This window comes from Trichosurus vulpecula, chromosome 6 (genome assembly GCF_011100635.1).
Source record: "Trichosurus vulpecula isolate mTriVul1 chromosome 6, mTriVul1.pri, whole genome shotgun sequence".
Lineage (NCBI taxonomy): Eukaryota > Metazoa > Chordata > Mammalia > Diprotodontia > Phalangeridae > Trichosurus > Trichosurus vulpecula.
In genome coordinates, this window is record NC_050578.1 from 270,540,332 (window position 1) to 270,564,339 (window position 24,008).

The following is a 24,008-nucleotide window of genomic DNA, read 5'->3' on the forward strand; positions in this document are numbered from 1 at the left end:
TCATCAGAATTGGCTCAAAGAAGGAACAGCATACACACCCAATTGGGCATACCAATCCATCTTGCCTTACAGGAAAGCAGAGGGGAAAGGGATAAGAGAAGGGAGGGAGGGTGATAAAAAGGTGGGCAGACTGGGGAAGGGGGTAGTAAGAAGTAAAACACTTTTGAGGAGGGACAAGGTGGAAGGTGAGAGAAAACAAAATAAAATAAATGGGGATGGAGGAAAATAGTTTTCACAACATGATGATTATGGAAGTGTTTTGCATGACTACACATGTATAACCTATATTGAATTACCTGCCTTTTCAATGGCGGGAGGGAAGGAGGGACAGAGGAAGGGAGAGAATTTGGAATTCAAAGTTTTAAAAATTAATGTTAAAATTGTTTTTACGTGTAACTGGGGGAAAATAAAATACTAAATATTTTTAAAATATTATCAGATTCTATTAATTTATCAATAAATGTTTTCTTTCACTTAAGTTTTCCATTGCTATCAGTGGGAATATTGGCAAAGAATCCAGGTGATTTTTGTTACAAATCAAGAACCACATCTTTAGTAACCCATTTGGTAAACCAAATAATCTACAGAATAACCATCTACCAAGTAGTCTATCAAGTAACCTATTGAATAATCTACCAAATAATATATCAAATAATATCTATGAAATGATCATCTATTGGATAAACATCTATTGAATGATGTGCAAACAATATATTAAATAATATAATCTATGTGAAAGCAATTTCCATTTAAAAATCAATCTAACAAATGTCTTTTAAGTGCTTCTTATTATAAGTATTTCACGGTATTGGAGTATTTGAAATAGAAAAATGAAACAAACTACAGTTCCTACTATAAGAAGCACTGTCCATATGCTAAGGCAATATTATCTGGAAGTATCCAATTAATAACAAAACTCCAGTGGCTTACTATTAATCCTACAATCAAATCAAGCTTCTCCTTGGTATTTCGAACACTTCACAATCTCAATCTAGCCTGCCTCTCCAGCACTGCCTCTACATTTTGGCCTTGCTCACATCCTACACAGTCCAGTCAAACTGCCCTCCCTGGGGCTTTTTGAGTATCACGTTCTATCTCTTATCTCTGTCCCTCTGCATATGCTGTTCTGATGCTTAGGAAAACCTCCTTACCTGCACCTTTTAGAATCTACAGCCACATTCAAGTGCTACTCTCTAAATGATCTTTCCTGACCCCTCTAAGCACTAAAACCACTCAAATGACCATGTGTAGCTGTGTGTGTAAAGCTGTGAATCTCTATTATGTACATCTTGCTATTTTTAAAGTGTTTAATAAATTTAACTTTGAACTCTGAACACTGTCCTGCTTCTCTGTTTCCCTCTTATCTTCTGTGGATTATTATGTATCATTTATGAATATGGAAAATTATTGAACCCAAAAAGCTTACTGAAGATTTTGGTGTGACTGAATGCTCCTGGGAAGCTGAATGGTTGTAAGGAATGCTTAGATCCCAACCACTGTTTATTTTGGATCCACCCAAAGCTTGTGTTTTGGGTTCCCCAAATTAAATTGACTTACAAGCTGATATACATCTCAAGCTGCCTTTCTCTTGGAGACTTTTTACTGCCTACATGAAACCAATCAATCAAATGCCCTTACATCCTTCTCTGAACTCTATATAATATAGCCTCACAAAGACTTAGAACCACCCCTTCTTTCTGGCTCTCTCTTGCTACCAAATGACCTAACAAATTTCTTTCTAAAACTATTTCAGATTTTGAAGTTTATTCCCATGAACTACATCTCCTTCTGTCCTCTTGGGTGCATTTTTTTAAAGTGCTTCAATGATTTTTTTTCTCTTCTCCCCCTCTTTTTTTGGGAGGTGGGGTGATTTTGATAGGTCTCCTCTTGTTTCTAAACTCTTCCCCTCCATTAAAACACACAAATCTACACACTTACTGAAACACGCAAATACAATCCTGGGAATAAAAAATCCACTCATTTATCATGTTCAAATATGTATGTCTCATTCTGTATCTTGAGTCTATCACATCTTTGTCAGGATGTGAGTAGCATGCTTCATCGATTGTCTTTAGTAACTGCATTGATCAAAGTTATTTAAGTATTACAAAACTTTTTTTCTTTACAGTTGTTATTCTTGTATAAATCGTTCTGGTTCTGCTCCTCTCATTATGCATCAGTTCAAATAAGTCTTCTCATATTTCTCTGAAACTTTCCTTTTCATCGTTTATTACCACACATTTATTCTATTTCATTCATATAACATAATTTGTTTAGCTACTCCTCAACTGATGGATACCCAGTTAGTTTCCAATTCTTTACTATAACAATAAAGAGCTGTTATAAACGTTTGTCTGTACGGTTTCTTTTCCTCTTTCTTTGATTTCTTTGGGGAACAGGCCTAGTGGTGGTATCTCTGGGTCAAAGAATATTCAGAGTTTAGTAATTCTGGGACAGTTCCAAATTGCTTTCTAGAATGGGGGATCAAATGATAATTTCAACACTACAGCAGTGTGCATGTTTTTTCACAGTCATTGTAAGAATGATAATTTTCTATTTTGCCATCTTTGTCAATCTATGTATGAACTGAAACTTCCATGCTGTTTTAATTCTCCCTGTAGAAATCTTGTGTGTACGTAGTTGTTTACATGTCATCTCCCTTACTAAACTGTGAGCTCCTTGAGGTCAGGGAAGGTCTTAGTTTTTCTTTATATTCCCAGTACTTAGCATGGTGGGGCAGCTAGATGGCACAGTGGAGAGAGTTATGGGCCTGGAGTCAGGAAGACTGAATTCAAATTTGTCCTCAGATAATGACTAGCTGTGTGTCCCTGGGCAAGTCAATTCACCCTGTTTACCTCAATTTCCTCATCTGTAAAATGAGATAGAGAAAGAAATGGCAAACCCCTCCAGTATTTCTGCCAAGAAAATCCCAAATATGGTCACAAAGAACTGGACACGACTAAAATGGCTCAACAACACTTAGCACAGGGCCTGACACGGAGTAAGAGCCTGATAAATATTTACTGACCAACTACATCATCCTATAGTCCCTTTCAATTGACAAATAAATTTACTTTTCTAGGTTTCTCTGCACTCTTGTCTATTTCACAGTTCCTACTTAGCTCTCCTCTTTTCATTAGAATGTTTAAAAGTCTTCTTTTGCAATGAAGATGAATTCTTCACCCTCAAGGATGAGGGTTTACAGAGTAAGGTTTTTTTTGTGTTCCAAGAGCTCAGTTACCAGGTCTTCTGTGACCCCACCTCTAGTTTCTTGGTTCCAGAGAACACCAAGTGGTAAAGGGGATAGGGTGTGTTCCTGGCGTCAGAAAGACCTGAATTCAAATCTGGCTTCAAATACTGTGTGACCCTGGGGAAGTCACCTAATTTCTTTTTGGCTCAGTTTCCTCATCTGTAAAATGGAGATGATGACAGCACCTACTTCCCAGTGTTGTTGTGAGGATAAAATGAGACAAGAATTGTACAGTGCTCTGCACAGTCTCTGGTGCAGACAGAGGAGGCACCGTATAAAGGTTAGCTATTACTATAGCTATTATTAGTACTGGAATTGCTTCTCTGCATGCTCGTAATATTTTTAATATTTTTCATTGACTTGAGGGCTCTAGATTTGGGCTTCAACATTCCCGAGACTTTCCTTCTGAGAGGTTCTTTCAGAAGGTGATTGACAGAATCTTACCGTCTTCAGGTTACCGTCTGGTTCTAGCAGATGTGAGCATTTATGATTTCTTGAAATAGTGTTGAGGTTTCTTATGGATTTCATGGATTTCAGGGAACCCAATGATTCTTAAATTATCTCCCCTTGACCTGCTTTCCAGGTCTGTTACTTTTGGTACCAGGTATCATACATTTTTTCAATCTTTTGATTTTGTTATAATATTTATTGCTGTCTCATGAAGTCATTGGTTTTTGTTTGGTTTACTCTAGTTTTCCAGAGTAAATTTTCCTCGAGCAAAGTTTAATACTTTCTCTTCTAAGCTACTCATTCTCCTTAAATGCAGAGCTATTATTCTATTTTTTTTTAATCTGTGGCTTCATTTCACCCAGGTATTCATGTAGTCTTTGTGAAAAATCTGCATTTTCCTCTGAATTTCCATTTATAATTGTTACATAGTTATTTTTTTCCTTCTTTCTGTAATCTCTGGATTTGTACAAATCTTAAATATCGGTTGGTATTTTCTTTAATTTACTCATCTCTTAAGGTTTAATTCCTGAATTAGAGTTTTGTGCCAGAGTTTTCTGCCCTCTGCTGTATTCTGAGTGGGGTGATTGGTCCTGCTTGGTCTTGCTCTGGATCCACTGGGTTCTTGCTCTAACCTCTACCACCTGGGGTTGGCTCTCCTGAATCTTTAAAGTTCAGAGCATTTTTTCCTTCAACAACCTTTGTGGTATCTCAGAACAAAGCATTAGGGCCCTCAGAGCCCTGGTCAAAGGCCCTACAGCACCCTCCAGGACTCTCAGTCATCTCCCAGGGAACCTCTACTTTTGTTATCTCCACATACAGAACCTTGCAGGCTACAGGCATCTCATTTCTAGTTATGCTGAAAGATCACCCTGAGCTGGGAATGGCTTTGCTGGCAGTTTCTTTTCTTATTCCACAATTATTTTAACGACCCTTATTCCAATTTCTTAGAAAAAAAAATGAGAGATGTAGACTAGATCATAATCAAATTAAATGCATTGGAAGATGAATGAACAGTCTTAAATCTCCTGATTAATGGTTCGATTTCAACAAAGAGGAAAGTCTCAAGTAGACTATCAAGGCATCTGGGAGGGATAGTTTAAACTTTACTGTCTCATGGAGGCATTTACTTCTGTTTGGTCTATTCTAATTTTCAAGGAGTCTGTTACTTGGGGCAGGTTTCCTACCTTCTCCACTAAGCTGTTCATTCTCCTTTAAATTCTCCTCCAAACCTTTTCTTTCATTTTTAATCTCTTGCTTAATTTTTTTCTAGGTATTCTTACTGTATTGTGGGGAATTCTCCATTCTATTTTGATATCTATTTGTTGTATTAAAATTTGTTGGGTTTTTTCAAGTTATATATCCAATTAATTGTTTTGTCTTTCTCACTTTTGTTGATCAAAGTATTTAAAGCTCTTGACCAATAAATTCTTTAAGTTGTTTCATCTCAAATGAATTTAGAAGATCCTTTATGATTCTCATTGTGTTGTGATCCTTAAAAGGCATGTTTAATATTACTGATTTTCTGCATTGTTTACAAGGTTTTATACCCTAACATATGCTCAACTTTTATAAAATTGCCACACACCGCTGAGAAATTCATATAATATTTTCCATTCCAATTCAATAATTGCCAAAGGTTTATCGTGTCTAACTTTTCTAAAATTTTATTTAGGGTCTTAACTTCTTTCTTGTTTATTCATTAGATTTGTCCAGAATGAGATCAACTATTATAGTTTTTCTGTCTACTTCTTCCTGCCAAGCAATTAACTTTTTCATTAAAGATTCAGAGGCTATGACATTCAGAGACTATGTATCTCCCTCTTGTGGATAAAAGAATATGTTGCAGCCTGAGCAAGGTTGTTTTTTTTTTTTTCTTTTTGTTTTGTTTTTTTCAGCATTTACTTAAAATCTCTTTCTCTTTGTCCTCCACCACTACCACTACCTCATCTCAAACTAAAGGGGAGAAAGGTGACTTGTAGTACTTGACTATAGCCAAACAAGTAAGTGGTTCAATCATCTTATGGCTCCCTCCCTTCTTAATTATGGTAACTGTTATCCTTGGGAAGGTGGCTATGATTCTCATCATTAGCCCTGGGGCACAAAGTCTGGCTCTAACCTAGCTCCCTGGCTAGCCATCTACTCCAGGTTTCTTGTCTAAGATGCTACAAAACCTTCTGCCTCCTCCTCCTTGTCTTCCACACTCCCAGCTGGATTATGATCGGAGCCTGGGAAAAGACTAAGAGATTTCTCTACCCCTGCATGATCTTCTTGTTTATGATCTGCCTAACCAGGAAGGTCTTTAGAGGGAAGCTCAGAACCTGGATCCTGGCTTCCCTTCTCCTTCCCTCTCTATCTTGTTTTTTCCCCCTAAAAAGGCAGCAGCAGCAACAGCAGCAGCTGCTTTAAGCATAACAGATTTTTCTCCAGCCTCTTATTTTTAACTACATTTCAATTTCTATTTTATTTTTAACTACATTTCGATATCTGTTTCAAGTGAGAAAATCATTTAACTTCGCTCAATTTCAGATTCCTCATCTGTAAAATGGTATTAGTATCGACTTCATTACAAGATTATGAATTTCAAATGTGACAACAAATGTAAAGCACCTCACAAACCTTAAAGTGCTATAGTAATACTTATAATTATTGTGTTTCTTATAAATAACATACTGTTGGATTTTGCTTTTTACTACCATTAAACTGCCCCTCTACATTTTATAGGTGAATTCACCCCATTCACATTCATATTTATAACTGTTAAAAATGTATTTTCCTCCATCCAATCCTTGAGTACTTTTCCCTCTTTTCCCTTTGTCCTCCTCTTGACAAGTAGCATTGACAGAATGATGTGTTCGGTACTAGTGATCTGTATCTGATGCAACCTGCTCCTTTTGAATGATTCTCCTTTTCTTCACTTCTCCCAGTCCGCATCCCAGATTCTTACCCTTATCCCCTTCACCCTCCACTCTCCAAAGTTGGAGTTTGTTTTTATGACTTCTTGTGGTTGTTGCTGTTGCTGTTCACTTGTTTGGTTATGTCTGACTCTTCGTGACCCCACAGCCCATAGCATGCCAGGCCCTTTTATCCTCCACTATCTCTCCAAGTGTGTCCAAATTCAGGATCATGTTTCCATGACACTAGCCATCTTATCCTCTGTCATGTCCTTTTCCTTTTGTCTTCAATCTTTCCCAACATCAGGGTCTTTTCCAATGAGTCCCATTTTCTCATTATATGGCCAAATTAATTAAGTTCCAGCTTTGGTATCAGACCTTCCAGTGAACAGGTTGAATTAATTTCTTTAATTATTCACTGATTTGACCTCCTTGCTGTCCGAGGGACTCTCAAAAGTCTTCTCCAGCACCACAATTCAAAAGTGTCAATTGTGCGGCATTCAGCTTTTTTCCTTAGAGACCAACTCTCATAGGCATACATTACTACTGGAAAAACCACAGCTTTAACTATGTGGACCTTTGTTGATAAAGTGATTTCTCTGCTTTTTGTATGTTGTCCAGATTAGCCATAGCTTTCTTCCAAGGAAAAGGTGACTTTATTTCATGGTTCCAGTCACCTTCTGCAGTGATCTTTCAGCCAAAATAAATATAAAATCTGACACCATTTCCACGTCTTCTCCCTCTATTTGCCAAGAAGTGATAGGACAAGTTGCCAAGATCTTAGGTTTTTTGATAATCATTTATATTTTATGACTAATTCCTTCTGTATGTACTTTCTCTTTTAATCCCTCTTTCCCTGTCCCTTCCTGATTCTCTATTAACCTTAACCAGAAAAAAGAACCAACCACTCCAAATCTAGATAGAATATTTCAAGAAATGATGAGTGAAAAAATTGCCCATATCTGCTAGAACCAGAGAGCAAAGTGAAAATAGAAATAATATCCCGGTAACTTTCTGGCAGAAAGTCCAAAATAAAAGTGCCAGGAGTACCATAGCCCAAATCCACAGCTTTCAGATAAAACTAAAACTCCTTAAAGTGAACATAAAGGAAGAATTTAAGTACCAAGATTTAACCACAGTTAGGCTCCTAGAGTCTCATGGAGGGAGTGAGGAAGTTACTATTTCTATACTAGACTCTGTGTGCGTGTGTGTGCGTGCGCGGCGCATGTGTGTGTGTGTTTTCAACCTCTTTTGACTAGTTCAGATGAAAGTGAAATCCATATTTTAACTTGTTCATCTTACTGGGTGCTCCATTGCAGGGTCTTGTTTACCACGATTATTCAAGATAAGTTCCACTCCCTTCCTCTCTCTCTCTCTCTTCCCTGGTACATCCCTCTCTTTTTTCTTTTCTTTTTTCTCTTAAGATCATCAAAAGATAAGATTTTCTTCCAGGCCCTCTAACTTCCTCACTCCCTCCATGAGACTCTAGGAGCCTAACTGTGGTTAAATCTTGGTACTTAAATTCTTCCTTTACATTCACTTTAAGGAGTTTTAGTTTTACCTGAAAGCTATGGATTTGGGCTATGGTACTCCTGGCACTTTTATTTTGGACTTTCTTCCAGAAAGTTACCAGGATATTGTTTCTATTTTCACTTTGCTCTCTGGTTCTAACAGATATGGGCAATTTTTCACTCATCATTTCTTAAAATATTCTATCTAAATTTGGGGTGGTTGGTTCTTTTTCTGGTTAAGGTTTTCAGGTAATCTGATGATTACTCAGTTATCTCACCTTGACCTGTTTTTCAGGTCAGTTGTTTGGGACAGAAAATACTTTACATTTTCTGATTCTTTTCCTCAATCTTATTATTTTGTTCCAGTATTCCTTGTTGTCTCATGAAATCTTCAATCCCTGTTTAGTCCAATATAATTTTCAAGGAGTCTATTACTTGAGACAAGTTTTATACCTCTTGTACTAATCTGTTCTTTTTCCAATTCCTTCTTCAAGATCTCTCATTTCTCTTCCGATTCTTTACTTTACAAGACACACACACACACACACACACACACACACACACACACACACCCCACACATCATCAACAACATTTTCAAGAAGTGTCATCATCCAGAAGGGGTGGGGGAGGGGAAGAGGGGCAGTAATCAGATAACAAGAGATTCTCAAAAGAAGGACCACCCTTACCCTGATAACAACCTAGAGCTGGGATTCTTAACCCTTTTTGTGTCCTGAACTCTACTGGCAATCTGGTGAAGGCTGGGGACCTCCTTCTCAGAATGCTTTTAAAATGCACAGAATAAAGTACCTAGGATAAACAATGGAATCCAATTACTCTGAAATAAGATTCACACTCCAGGATAGGAACCCAGCATGAGAACCTGAAGAGCACCCAAGTATTTGGACCAGTTTCTCCAGGAACAAGGTAGCAAAGGGCAAGAACAAGGATTGCCAGGACATGTATGCGCCGAAAGTACACCACCATTGGCAGAGCCCACCTTGATGCAGGGATAACAAGCATGTCTCCCAGCCTGGTGCGCTCGCGAGACACACTGAGACTTCTTCAAGCTCGTGTGATAGAAATGTAATCTAAAGCTAGCTCCCAACCATACAACCAGGGGGAGAAAAGACAGTGTGATCTGGGCAGGGGGGCGAGAACAAATATAGGCACAGCAGAGAAGAACAATGCTGGGATGTTTGGCCTGGTTCTCTCTCAGAATATAGGACCTGAGTTCAAGATCAGGATCAGACCCTTCCTTCCTTGTGTGAGTCTCAGCAAGTCAGTCTCTGTCCGCCTCGTTCTGCTCGTCTCTTACATGGGGGTGATAACAGCACCTACCTCCCAGGGATCCAATGAGACAATATTTGTGAAGTGCTCCGCACACACTGAAGTGCGGTATAAATGCTATAATATTATTATTGTTAGTGCAGCCCAGTGGATGCAGCGCTTGACCTAAAGCCAGGAAGACTTGAGTTCAAATCTGGCCTCAGATACTTAGTAGCTGTGTGACCTTGTTTTCCTGACTCCAGGTCCAGTGCTCTATCCACTGCACCACCCAGCTGCCCCATAAAGTGATGTGTTGTGTGCGTGTGTGTGTTACTGGATGTACACTATTATTATTATAATCTCATCCAAAAACATCATTCTTCCCATAAGAAAATGGGGGCTCAGAGAGGGAAAGGGACTTGTCTAAAGTCACACAGCTAACAAGTATTAGATTCATCATGCAAACCCAGGTCTCCTGAGCCAGGTACAGGCCTCTCCTCACTACACAGGCTGTTTCTACAGAGCATAAGTTTGCTCAGATATGATTGGCAATATGGTTTTTGTCCCCACTCATTTAAAAAAGACATAGAGGGGGGGCGGAGCCAAGATGGCGGCTGGAAAGCAGGGACTAGCGTGACCTCCCTGCCGAGTCCCTCCAAAAACCTATAAAAAATGGCTCTGAACCAATTCTAGAATGGCAGAGCCCACAAAACAGCAGAGGGAAGCAGGGCTCCAGCCCAGGACAGCCTGGATGGTCTCTGGGTGAGGTCTATCCCACACGGAGCTGGGAGCAGAGGGGAGCCGTGGGGAGCTGAGCCCAGCCGAGCCCGGCGTGAGCTGTGAGGACCAACCAGACCAGAAGCTGGGCGGAAAGTGCCCTAGCGCCCTGAATCAGTGAGCTGCAGCAGTTACCAGACTTCTCAACCCACAAACACCAAAGACAGCGGAGAAGGTTAGTGGGAAAAGCTGCGAGAGTGGAAGGAGTTCTCGGTTTGGCTACCACCCCCGGGGGCAGCAGAGGTGGGGCAGCTACAGCTGCTGTTGCTTCCGGCCCCAGGCCCACCTGGTGGGAGGAATTAAGTGGCGGATCAGAGCAGGAGTGCACAGCCTGCTGAAGATCTAAGCCCAGTTCGGGTTGGGGGTTCTTGGGGAAGGAGGAGTGCTGGTGTGGCAGAACTGGCCCATCCCCCCCAAACGTGGAACATAGAACTCTTTAGTCTACAAGCCGTCATACCCCGCTGAAAAACTCAAGGGTCAAGTTAGTTGGTTGGGAATATGGCCAGGCAGTGAAAACACACCCAGATTCAGTCTCAGACTTTGCATTCTTTCTTTGGTGACAAAGAAGACCAAAACATACAGCCAGAAGAAGTCAACAAAGTGCAAGAGCCTACACCAAAAGCCTCCAAGAGAAACATGAATTGGTCCAGGCCATGGAAGAGCTCAAAAAGGATTTGGAAAAGCAAGTTAGAGAAGTAGAGGAAAAATTGGGAAGAGAAATGAGAAGGATGCGAGAAAACCATGAAAAACAAGTCAATGACTTCCTAAAGGAGGCCCAAAAAAATACTGAAAAATACACTGAAGAAAACAACACCTTAAAAAATAGACTAACTCAAATGGCAAAAGAGCTCCAAAAAGCCAATGAGGAGAATAATGCCTTGAAAGGCAGAATTAGCCAAATGGAAAAGGAGGTCCAAAAGACCACTGAAGAAAATACTACCTTAACAATTAGATTGGAGCAAGTGGAAGCTAGTGACTTTATGAGAAATCAAGATATTATAAAACAGAACCAAAGGAATGAAAAAAATGGAAGACAATGTGAAATATCTCATTGGAAAAACCACTAACCTGGAAAATAGATCCAGGAGAGAGAATTTAAAAATTATTGGACTACCTGAAAGCCATGATCAAAAAAAAGAGCCTAGATATCATCTTTCAAGAAATTATCAAGGAGAACTGCCCTGATATTCTAGAGCCACAGGACAAAATAGAAATTGAAAGAATCCATTGATCGCCTCCTCAAATAGATCCCAAAAAGAAATCTCCTAGGAATATTGTCACCAAATTCCAGAGCTCCCAGATCAAGGAGAAAATATTGCAAGCAGCCAGAAAGAAACAATTTGAGTATTGTGGAAACACAATCAGAATAACCCAAGATCTGGCAGCTTCTACATTAAGAGATCGAAGGGCTTGGAATACGATATTCTGGTGGTCAATGGAGCTAGGATTAAAACCTAGAATCACCTACCCAGCAAAACTGAGTATCATGCTCCAAGGCAAAATATGGACTTTCAATAAAATAGAGGACTTTCAAGCTTTCTCAGTGAAAAGACCAGAACTGAATAGAAAATTTGACTTTCAAACACAAGAATCAAGAGAAGCATGAGAAGGTAATCAAGAAAAAGAACAAGAAAAAGAAATTGCAAGGGATTTACTAAAGTTGAACTGTTTTGTTTACATTCCTACATGGAAAGATGATGTGTATGATTCATGAGACTTCAGTATTAGGGTAGCTGAAGGGAATATGCATATATGTATATATGTTTATGTGTGTGTATATATATATGTGAATGTGTATGTATGTATATATCTATGTATATATATATACATATATATATATATATATAGAGAGAGAGAGAGAGAGAGAGAGAGAGAGCGGACACAGGGTGAGGTGAAGATGAAGGGAAGATATCTAAAAGAAATAAAATCAAATTAAGGGATGAGAGAGGAACATACTGAGAGAGGGAGATAGGGAGAGATAGAATGGGGTGGATTATCTCGCATAAAGGTGGCAAGAGGAAGCAGTTCTGTGGGAGGAGGGGAGAGGGCAGGTGAGGGGGGAATGAGTGAATCTTGCTCTCATCAGATTGGGCCTGAGGAGAGAATAACATACATACCCAATTGGGAATCTTACCCCACAGGAAAGAAGAGGGAAGAAGATAAAAAAGGGGGTGATGATGGAGGGGAGGGCAGATGGGGATGGAGGTAATCAAAAACAAACACTTTCAAAAGGGGACAGGGTCAAGGGAGAAAATTCAATAAAGGGGGATGGGTTGGGAAGGAGCAAAATATATCTAGTCTTTCACAACATGAGTATTGTGGAAGGGTTATACATAATGATACACATGTGGCCTATGTTGAATTGCTTGACTTCTTGGGGAGGGTGGGTGGGAAGGGAGGAGGGGAGAGAATTTGGAACTCAAAGTTTTTAAAAACAGATGTTCAAAAACAAAAACAAAAAAAAAGACATAGAGGAACAGAAAAAAGAATACCCAAACATATGGCAACTGAATCAAGAGGTACACGAGGCATGCTAGGGAGAAAAGAATCAGCAGCTGCTCAACCCTAGAGAAAAGAAGCTTCATTATGCTTCCAGTTGAGAAGGAATTTTATGAGAAAGATGCTGACCAAGAGTCCTCTGGGTCAACAGGAGACTGTCAAAGATCAAAAAAGCTTTGCAGAGTCTGAGACTTGGAAGGGCCCTCAGCAGCTATCTCATCCAGCCCACCCATATCCAACAAAGGACCTTAAGGGGCTGAAAAATTAAATGGAGAAATTGGGGTGGGAAACCAGGAAGCTCTTCATAAGCTTTAGGGGAGAGACGTATAGGAAAGGGGACAGAACTTGGGGTTGGGCAATGCAGGCCTGGCCCTGCTGCTCAGCTGGAACTTCCTTAAGAGACTAAGGCCAGATCACTAGGCCCATCTGGCAAAAGGAGAGCATCAGGATAGACGGCCTCAAAGGCCTGTTTTGGCCTTGACAGCCTAGGATGAAGCCCTCAGCACCAGAGCTCTTTGAAAATGGAATGAGAAAATATCTGTCCTCGGAGATTTTCCTCCAAATCCCTCCCCTGAAAAGAAGGGACCGAATGAGACGACCCTGTTGAATTTAATGTTCAAGGGGACCTCTAGGACCAATTCTCTGGGGAAACACCATCCTCCTTCTCCAGATAAGGAAGTGGACAATTTAGAAAGGAAGGAGGGCTTTCCCAAGGGCCAGAGGTGAGTGGTAGGGCCGGGACCCTGCGCCTCAGTCCGGGCCTCCTCCATAGCCTCTCTGGAGGCTCCTTCCAACTCCAGCATTCCAGGGTTCCATGACACTGTGACTCAATGACCGAATGATTCTAATGCAACGTATAGCAATAGTCCGGCTCTCCAGGTGAACCTGGCATAGGAGTAGAACATGATCTTGGCTGCGATGCCCGCCCACCAATTTTACTGACATTGTTTCTGCCGTGGAATCAACGGCAGGACCATGGAACCCAAGCCGGCACCCACACCCCAATCAGTGTTCCTGCTGCTGCCTCAGAAGGTTGTCAATGTCCAGACTGGGCTAAAAGCAACTGCTTTTGCCAAAAAAACTGGTATAGAACATTTCCTTGCTACAGAAATGAGAATCATGGGGGTAAGTTAGCCCATGCCGTATTGTAATGCACAGAAGGGGGAAAAGAAAGACCAGAGATAGGGAGGCATAGTTTTAAGAAGAGAACTGATTTCAACTCTGGGTCAAAGACCTACTAAATGCTTACAAGTGATATAATCACTAGCAGATTCACAGACACAAATCCTTCTGGTTGACTGCTTACATAACAGTTTTCCACCCAGAATTACAGATATTCATGTGTATATGTCATGAGCAGGGAAGAAAGGGCATTTGTATTTGGGGTTAGGAAGCTGGTCACATATAAGAGAAAAGCTTGCGCAGTAAAGCTCTCAACTCCGAAATCTGGGCCATGTTGAAGAACTGGATTTGCTATCAAGTAAAGGAGGAGAGGGCCTTGCCTTAACTGAACAATTCCTGAGACATATAGACTGTACCAGAAGCTAATCCAGGGGTGGGGAACCTGCAGCTTGGAGGCCCCATGTGGCCCTCTAGGTCCTCAAGTGCAGCCCTTTGACAGAATCCAAACTTCACAGAACAAATCCCCTTCATAAAAGGATTTGTTCTGTAAAATTTGGACTCAGTCAAAAGGCTGAGCTCAAGGACCTGGAAGGCCACATGTGGCCTGGAGCCTAATCCATCCCTGGCGCTAATCCAAAGTGTTCCACTGCTTCCCTAAGAGCACTTGGGACCCTGTGATGACAAATACAGAACTAGAAGGGAAGTGAAAGGTCATCCAATCCAACCCTTCCCTGAGAAAATGAAGGCCAAGGCAAATAACCCCAGCTGCCCAAGGGACCACAGCTCAGAAGACACTGAACCTGATTTGAACCTATATTCTGATTCTCAAATCAGGGAATATTCTTTCCCCTGCACACCAGGAGCCTTGGCAGAAGCATTTAAGTCCAAAGCTGAGCTCCTTCCTAGTCAAGGTACATTGGGACAGTCTCCAAAACTTTTTCCCAGAAGAAAGAATGAGAGCCTCTAGTCCCCAGACTGTGTCTGACTCAGATGAAATGCAGGTCTTCAGCAGGGCTGTTAGCAAGACTAGGGACTTGGGATGCAAAACAAAGGTGAAGTAGAAGAGCTCATCACAGTAGAGAGAATGAATCTATTGGCATCAAAACATTGGCATGGGATCAGAGATCTAGAATTGGAAGGGGCTTCAGAGGTGAGTGAATCTACCCTCTTAATTTTACAGTTAAGGAAAATGAGGCAGAGAGAGCTAGAGTGACTTGCCCAAAGGGCATACAAGTAGTCAGTGGCTAGCACTCTTTCCACTGTGCCACCCTGCCTTCTCTTGTCCCAGCTGGCGGTGCAGACTACCTGCGGTCAGGCTCAGCCCCAGCAAGGAGCAGAGCGAGGATGTAGGGCAGCAGCATGGAAGAATCAAGATGAGCCCTGGAGGAATTCCCAGGGGACAACAGAGCTGAGCCTCTCAGCACTTGCTGACCTCGATGCTCTTTCTGTTTTCAGGCTGTTCAGGTCCTAATTGGTCTGATGAACTTTTGCTTTGGAGCAGTCTTCATTTTTACTCGCATCTCTCCATACCCGCGCTTTCCCTTCATCTTTATTACGGGGTATCCATTCTGGGGAGCAGCATGTGTGAGTACAGCGAACACAGTAACTACGGGCACAAAAGTCTCAAACCCCTAGGAGTCAGAGAAAGCTTGAAGCAAGAGCTCTACCTATCCGTTAGGGCCTAAGAGTCCACCATTAGAGACTCATCTTCTCCACTCACACTATGGCCACCACCCTAACTCAGGTCCTCCGCACCTCTCACCTAGGCTACAGAAACAGCCTCCAAGCTGACCTCCTTGCTTCAAATCTCTCTCTACTCCAATCCAGCCCCCACATGGTGTTCCTAAGGCATAGATCTGACCACGTCCATTCCCAGTTCAAAAAAAGAAAGAAAAGCCTCATTTTGTCATTTAAAGACTCCAACCAAACATGGCCTTGTCTCCCCTCCTATGCCATCTGCTGAGATTCCTCCCTCACCAATGACTCTTCAAATTCCCTGCTCCTTGCTCAAGGACCAGCTCCTCTGGGAGGCCTTTCCAGATTCCTCCAGCTACTAGGGTCCTGGCCCACAGAAGGATGCATGCCTGTCCATGGTGTTTCTCCTTGTAAGTTCCTTGAGGGTATTCCCAATGCCTGACAAAATGCCGATAACACAGTAGCTGTTTAATAAATGCTTGCCGATTGGCTGTCTGATCGGGTCTTGAAGACTTTTGGTAGTGGTAGCATTCTCATCCTAATAGTCACTTACCATATGCAGAAAAATCCCAGAACCTCAAAAACTAGAAGGCATCTCAGAGTCTATCTCACAGAACCTATACCAGAAAATAAGATTTGCAAAGCACTTTACAAATATCATCTCGTTTTATCCTCAATAATCCTGGGAGATGGCTGCTCTTACTACCCCCACTTTACAGATGTGGACACTGAGGCAGACAGAGGTTGGCCAGGGTTCACACAACCAGTAAGTGTCTGAGGCTGCATATAAACTCAGGTTTTCCTTCCTACAGGCCCAGCACTCTGCCCACTGTGGCATGTAGCACCAAAAAAAGAAATCCTTACTACAACCTGTCTGATCAACGGTCATCCAGCCTTTACTTGAAGGCCTCGAAGGGGGGAAGGCAATCCATTCTTCTGTTGGAGAGCCCTAACTGACAGGCCATCCAGCCCAAGCTGGCCTCTCTGAACCTTCTCCCCACCCCATGCTCCTAGTTGTGCTCTCTGGTGCCAAGCAAAACAAAGCTAATCGAACGCACTTCCACAAGACAGCCCCTTCAGACCCTTGAAAACAGCACTTTGATGCTCACAGCCTCCTTGTAACATAGGGACGATTATTACCCCCTTCTTACAGATGAGAAACTAAACCAGGCAACGGTGTGCCCAGGGTTCCACAGCTAGTGAGTGGAAAAGCCAGGATTCAAACCCAGACCTCTCCTGAGGTTTAGCGTAAGCTGAATGATAGAATTTTGGAGTTGTAAGAAACCTCAGAGGTCAACTGGTCTAACCTTCTGATTTCAGAGAGGAGGAAAGTGAGAATCACAGATGTGAACCAAAGTGTCCAAGGAAAGCCAACCGTTTAGTGGCAGTGCTGAGAATAATTCTCCTGGCTGTATGACTTCCCACGACAAGACACTGCCCTAAAGATTGAGGAGGCTCCCTGGCATAAAGAAGCAGTATTTTAGGGAGGAAAACTGGCATAGGACCCCAATATATAGATTCCAACGACCAACAGATTCTCTCTTTTCTTGGCAGTACATTAATTCAGGATCCACTTTAATCGCATTTGAAAGGAGAACCACAAAATATCTTGTAAGTTTCATTTCCTCTTTCTTAATCATTTAAACATGAGAGGGTTTAATCCCCAGTCTCCCAAAGGGGCTCACAAAGCAGCAGCTTGGTCGGGCTGCCTGCCTCCCATTGTGTTTCACAGCATCACAGTCTGAGATGAAAGAGGCTTTCTCCAGCCTTTCCATTTTACAGATGCACAGACAGAGCTCCAGAGAGAATGAACAGCCTGAGGTCAGAGGTCAAATAGTCAAAAGCAGAAGAAGCAGGACCAGGCCTCAGGTGCTAATGCTCCCACTCCCACCCGGTCCCAAAGGGCCTTCCATTCAGCCCTTGCCAAACAGGGATTCCAGTTCAATCTGTTTCAAAAGCACGGTCTGTGGATGGGCTCATTTAGTGGTAGAGATTGTTTGCAATTTAACTCTTAGTAGGAAACAGAAAGGTATTTTTGTTTTGTTTTTTTTATTTTTTATTTTTGTATAAAGAGATAAGAAGTGGAATATTTATCAAAAAGGCCTGAAGCCAAACATACTTAAGCCACAGACTGAACATCTAATCCTAGTTCAGAAGGTGTTTTCATTTAGAAGCTTTAGCGAAAGCGGCTCTCATGAAAATTCAGTGTTTGGGCTTCGGGCTTTGGAAGCTCTGCAAAGCTAAGCAGTGGGTTTACCATGGCCAAGGCTTCTTTATAAGATAACTTGCCATCAGGCATCTTCCCTGACCTACAAGGGGTAGGGTGGTGGATCCTGACACTTTTCTTCTTTTTCAGGGACAAATGAGTCTGATTGTAAACACAATAAGCTCTGTGGCTGCACTGGTTGGGATAGTTCTCCTCTCGTTCGGCCTGGTTCTGGATAGGAACTACCTGTGTGGCTATGTTGGTGGAGGCACTATTTGTGCTGGAATCTCTATCCTTTTAATCGTAAGTATCCAGTCTTTCAGGTGAGGCCTCATGGCATGAGCTGAACTCAGATTCCAGCTCATTCCAATGAGAATGGAAAGGTTTGAGGCACTATTTGTATGAGAGCAGAGGTTTTAAAGCTAGAAGGGACTGAGCGCTCATCTAGTCTAACCCTCAGGTTTCGTAGATGAGATTAAGAAACTCAAGGTCGCACAGCAGAGTCAAGATTCAAACCCAAGTCCTCTGACTTAAAATCTTCCCACTGTATTACTCCATATGCAAATAGGTTTGGAAAAGAAGAGAAACTTGAGGAAACTGTCTTTATTAGGCAAAACAAGATTTTTCCTGGAGCTGGGTAGGTCATTTTTACAGCCAGAAAAGCCACATCCTAATATTTCCTAATTTTCCTCCAAGCTTATAATTTCACTAGTGAAAGAAACAACGCCTGCTCATGTGGAAGTGCCTTCCACTTATGCAGACTGGTAACAGCTATAATGTCTCTGGGTCATTTTAGAATCATCTGGTGTGCCAAGAGATTCCAAGACTTTCTCAGGATCATGCAACTAATATGTGTCAGAAACAGAACCTGCAACAAAGGTCTTCCTCACTCCAAGGCCAGGCCTCTCTCCACTAGCCCATGCTTTCTTCTCAAGGCTGAGCTTATAAAATGAAATACCAGTTTGATCAATTGTTGTCCTCAGTCATCCTGAGATTCAGATCATGACATCCTTGACCTTCTCAGCTGTAGAGGCATTAATTACTAAGACAATCTTAGCAATTTTTTTTGAAAAGATCAATGTAGTAATTGTGACCGCCGACCCACTCTCCCCCTCCTGGGTTTTGCATTGCTTATAGACAGATTAGTCAGTCAACCAGCATTTATTAAATGCCTACTAATGTGCTGGGCACTGTGTAAGGCACTCTGAGGGAAATAACTCACAATTCTGTATAAACCAGCTATATGCAGGATAAACCGGAGAGCAGAGAGCAAACTCAAAGGGAAGGCACTAAGATTAAGAAGAACTGAGGAAAGCTTCTTACAAATGGTGAGATTTTAGCTGAGAACCAAAGGGAGCCAGGAAAGACAAGAGGCAGAGATGAGAGGGAGAGCTTTCCCCAGTACCTAGAACAGGATGGTGTTTAATACATGCTGCCTTGACTGACTGGCTGGACTACCTTGTGAATTAATAGTAATAATCTTAAGTAGCATTTGTATGTAATGCTTCCTCATGTGCCAGTCACTAAATGCTTTACAAATAGGATCTCATTTTATCCTCACAACAATGCTGGGAGGTTGCTGTTGTTCTATTGTTTCAATTGTATCCAACTCTTTGTGATGCCCTTTGGGGTTTTCTTGGCAGAGATACTGAAGTGGCTTGCCATCCTTCACCAGCTCATTTTACAGATAAGGAAACTGAGGCAAACAGGGTAAAGGGACTTGCCCAAGATCTGTGCAGGCACTCCATCCCACTGTACCACCTAGCTGCTCACGCTGGGAGGCAGATGCTGTTATATTCTCATTTTGCAGCTGAAACTGAAACAAAGAGGTTCAGTGATTTGCCCAAGTTCATACTCTGAGGTTGGATTTGAACTTGGTGTTCCTGATTCCAGGCCCAGCATTCTATGCACTAGGCCAGGGCCGTCCAACCTTAGGTTTTTATTGAAACAACAGACAATATATTTTGAAATGCCATTTTAGTGAAAGCTTTGCAGTAGCTCAGCTTCATTTACTAAAGCTTTTATGTGAATTTCTATGCTTATAGGCGGGCGCATAAACCACACTTCAGGGCACATGCAGTCTGCAGGCCACATTTTGGACAGCCCAGAACTAAGCCACCCAGTCCTTTTCTAGATCCTCATCCTTGGCCTTTCTTCAGCACTGGACATTGTCATCACCTCTTGAATACCCTCTCTTCTTTCCTGGTTCTCCTCCTGTATAATGATGGCTCCTTCCCAGTGTCCTTGGTTGGTTTTTCATCCTTGGCACATCCATTAGCTGGGGACAACTCCCACAGCTCTATCTGGGGCATTCTCTTCACTCTCTACTCTCAATTTGATGATCTTAGCAGCTGTCATGGGTTCAATGCTCATCTCTATGCACATGAAATCTAGACCTATATATCAAGGCCCATTCTCTTTTTGGAGGTCCGATTGTGAATCACCAACTGCCTACTGGGTGTTTGAAAATGGGATGTCCTTTCAGCATCTCAAACTCAACATGTTCAAAACAAAACTTACCCTCTTTTCCAAAACACCTTCCCTTTTTCTGAGATTCCTTGTGACTGCTGAAGTCACAAACTGGAATTTCCAGTTCCCTAGGTTCATGGAGCTGAGCAGTCACAGGTGTTTGCCATTTCTCTATGACACCTTTTGGAAACAAATTCACTCAGATGCAAAGTTTCAGGCGCACACACACTGCCTCATGTTGGTATTAATGGACTAGCTTCCTCCTTGGTTTTCCTTGTCACAGATCTATTCTCCACAGGAGTACCGAAGGGCGTTCCCTAAAGCATAGGTCTGACAGGTCACTCACACACACACCCATTCAATAAATGCCAGCAGCACCATTCTTCCTCTGGCATGAAATAAAACTCCTCTCTTTGGCATCTAAAGCCCTTCACCACCTTGTCCCACTTTTTATCTTTCTCCTTGTATTGCATCGTATTATTGCCCTCCATATACTTTCTAGCTCAGTTCATGTTCTGTTCTTCCCATGTGACAATTCCTTTCCCAACTCCTTACTCCTGCACTGGATCTTCCCATCCTTGGAAGGCTCTCCTTCCTCTCAAGAGCCTCCAGACTTCTCTGATTTCCTTTAAGGTTCAGTTCAAGTCCTCTCTTTTGCAGGAGGTCTTTCCTACCACTCCCACCTCCCCCTTGCCCATTAAAGTTACTTTGCACCCATCTACTTTGTGTTCTTTTGTATGTACCTCTACACATGTGCATCATCTCCTACATTTGAGGATAAGCTCCTTGAAGTCAGGGAGAGTTTTCATCTTAAAAAAAAAATGTGCTTAGCCCAATGTCTGGCACATAGTGTTTAATATATGCTGACTGAGTGATGGCCTAAGGTCAAGTTCTAAGGGGATAAGGAAAGGAAGTAGTTATAGTGTCCTCAACAATTGAGTTCTCCAAATGGAATGCACCTCCACAATATATATTATCCAGACCCCAATTCACATGCCTGACAAGTCGGAACAGGACAGAACAGAGCAGACAGCATGGTATCATGGAAAGAGCATTGGGAGAACTTTGTAGGCAGACTGCTGGACCTGAAATCAGGAAGACCAAGGTTCAAATCCCACCTCTGACACTGACTACCTGTGTGAGCGGGAGCAAGTCCCTTGGCCCTTCTAAACCTGTTTCCTTCCTCAGCTGAAAAGTGGGTTGTTGTGAGAGTCCAGTGAGGTGATAATACATGTAAAGTTTCCTGCAGTCTATAAAGTACTACATAGTGTCAGCTTTCATTAACAGGAACTACTATGTTAGGAACCCAAGAGGAGATGAAAGCTCTAACCACATCAAGAACCCAAGGCATCATATTACTGAAGACTATTTTAGGATTCAGTCAAGGAGGCCAAAAGGAAACTCTAAATTCTGTTTTATTTGTAATTCAGATAAGGAAGCCTTTCTTCACCTGGAGACCCAGAACAAGGGAAAGACCTCCTGATGTTCACCTTTCTTCCATCTGGCCTAAAAGGCGAACACCACAAGGCTAAAGCTAGTGAAGGCTATGTTATGCTTTCCTTTGCAAAAAAACACACCCCAGCTTTAAAGGACGTTCAACAGTGCTTCCTGCAAAGGCCAAAAGATGGCCATGGTGACCCAAGAAAGCACCACCTCCCTCTTGGCTTCTCTGGGTTGCTTTGTGGCTGGATCTGGGTGTATGTCTCTGCAGGCATATTTCTCTTTCTCTACATTTCTCTTCCTTCCTCCTCTTCCTTCCTTCTGTCTCTGTCTTTTTTTCTTTTTCTCTGTCTCTCTATGTGTCTCTCTTTCCCTCTCTCCCTCCCTCTCAGTCTGTGTGTGCATCTCTATCTCTCTCAAGCTTAATGGAGAACTGTAGTTTATTTTTATTTCTTTGTTCCATCTGCCTCATATTTAATTTAGAAAGAGAATGAACAGAATATTTTGTTGATTTCTCTTCAATCAACTAATCAGCAAGCATTTATTAAATGCCTACTACCATATGCCAGACTAAGTGACTATGGCCAGAGGACCCAAGTGACACTCAGAAGAGAAATAAGAGGTAGCGCTACATTAGAAATGAATACTGAAAGCTGCACAGGACCTTGGATGCGTTCTATTAGGACAGTCTGACCACCTCATTTCAACAAGGAGGAAACTGAGGCCCAGAAGTGAAGTGACTGCCAAGGTCACAACACACAAGGGGTGTCAGAGACAAGCTTGGACACCAGGCTCTCTGACTCCAGAACTAAAGCTCTTTCTAGGATATCAGGCTACCTGGAAGAGGGAGCTTCCTCATTTGGAATCTCCTAGAAAAATGAATCCAGGTCCTATCCAAAAAAGAAACAAACAAAACACTGAAAGAAGGGTCAAACATTGCGTTGGCACTGAGCACAAAAAGACAGAAATGAAACACTAGCTGTCTTCAAGGACATCTTTCAATGTGGGCTGTGAAGTGCCCCCTGAACCTCTGCCCTTCCTTCTTTCCTTCTTTCCTTCCTTCCTTCCTTCCTTCCTACCTGCCTGCCTTCCTTCCAATCTAGGTGATCCTAGTTAATTCCAAAAAGGGAGGAGTGGGAGAAAGTTACCAATAAAGAGAAATAGCCTAGTACAAGAGGCAAAGCACCAGCTCTGGGGTCACAGGACCCGCGTTCGAATCCCATCTCTGCTACTCTTTAAATGTGTATCTCTGGGCAAGCCACTTCCCCTCCCTGGCCTCACTCGCCTTCCTCACTTTTATATCAAATGAAAGGGTTGGCCTGGATGTCCTCTGAGGCCCCTTCCAGCTTTGGATCTAGAACCCTCTAGTTTCCTTGAAGTCTGGAACAGTGGTATCCCCTGTGACTAACCTAGTACCTAAAACATAGTGGGTGTTGAGGAAATGCTTACTGATTGCTTACTCTGCTGAGGGGGTCAAGAACGAACTCATGAAGTAAATCAAATTGAAATGAATATGCCTCAGGTACTGTCCTAGAAGCCCAAAATACAAAGAAAAGGAAAGAAACAACCCCTTCCAACCTGCCTTCCAAGAGCAATCCACAAAAGAATAACTAGCCAAGTTCAGGTGCTTTTTCCCTCCTGTGGGTCTGCACTGATTCCCCACCTATGGACCCTAAAGTCCTCGATGGATGAACGAATGGATGGATGGATGGATGGATAGATGGATGAATGTCTCCACCCTGGCCCCTCCTGCAGAAGGACAGCCATCTCCCCAAACTAGGTATTAATAGCTCTTTGTGACCATAAGCTCAGGATTGTTTTTAATTCTATTATCATTTGGTTTCCATCTTTTGCAGGGGATTTTGGGTATGATGATGGTCTTCGCTGCCCTTGAACTCCTCATTTCTCTGTCTTACTCAATATTCAGGCACAACTTGACCTGTGCTGAATCTGAGTATTGGTTTTCAATAGAAGTGTGAAAATAAGGATGTGTGGTGGCTCTCTTTGAGGTAGTTCTACTCTAGTGGTTCGACTGAACGGAACAGAAGCCTCTGTTCCTCTAGCTCGCTCCCTGGGGAAGAGCAGAGACAGAGAAACCCTCTCAGCTCCTCCCCCCTTCCCCTCCTCCCTCGCTTCACAGACAGCTCAGCAGACACCAGAACCCAGCACACTGAGCAATATGGATCGGCAGACCAGATTGTGGAGTCAGCAAGAAAACAAGAAGCCTCTGCCCATCACAGAGCTGTCTGTGGGCTTTCTACTGGATTTCTCACTGTGGAGTCTCATGTCCAGGGTTTCATAGAGAAATACTGAACTGAGATTCAGAAGCCTTGGATTCAAATACTGGCTGCACTGTCTCCTAGCTGTCTGACCTTAGGCGTCCCTCAACCCCCCTGAGCCTCTGTTTTCTCATCTGTAAAATGAGGGGTCT

At 42.3% G+C, this 24,008-nt stretch overlaps 1 protein-coding gene across 1 annotated transcript; it reads left to right on the plus strand.

Annotated features, from left to right (window-relative positions):
- Positions 1 to 13,485: 13,485 nt before the first annotated feature.
- MS4A5 (membrane spanning 4-domains A5) lies at positions 13,486 to 23,556 on the plus strand. Its single transcript, XM_036762597.1, has 5 exons — positions 13,486 to 13,770; positions 15,223 to 15,351; positions 17,017 to 17,073; positions 17,819 to 17,971; positions 23,434 to 23,556. Exons 1-5 carry the CDS (start codon positions 13,621 to 13,623, stop codon positions 23,554 to 23,556), a joined length of 612 nt encoding a protein of 203 aa, XP_036618492.1. The 5' UTR covers positions 13,486 to 13,620.
- Positions 23,557 to 24,008: the final 452 nt, after the last annotated feature.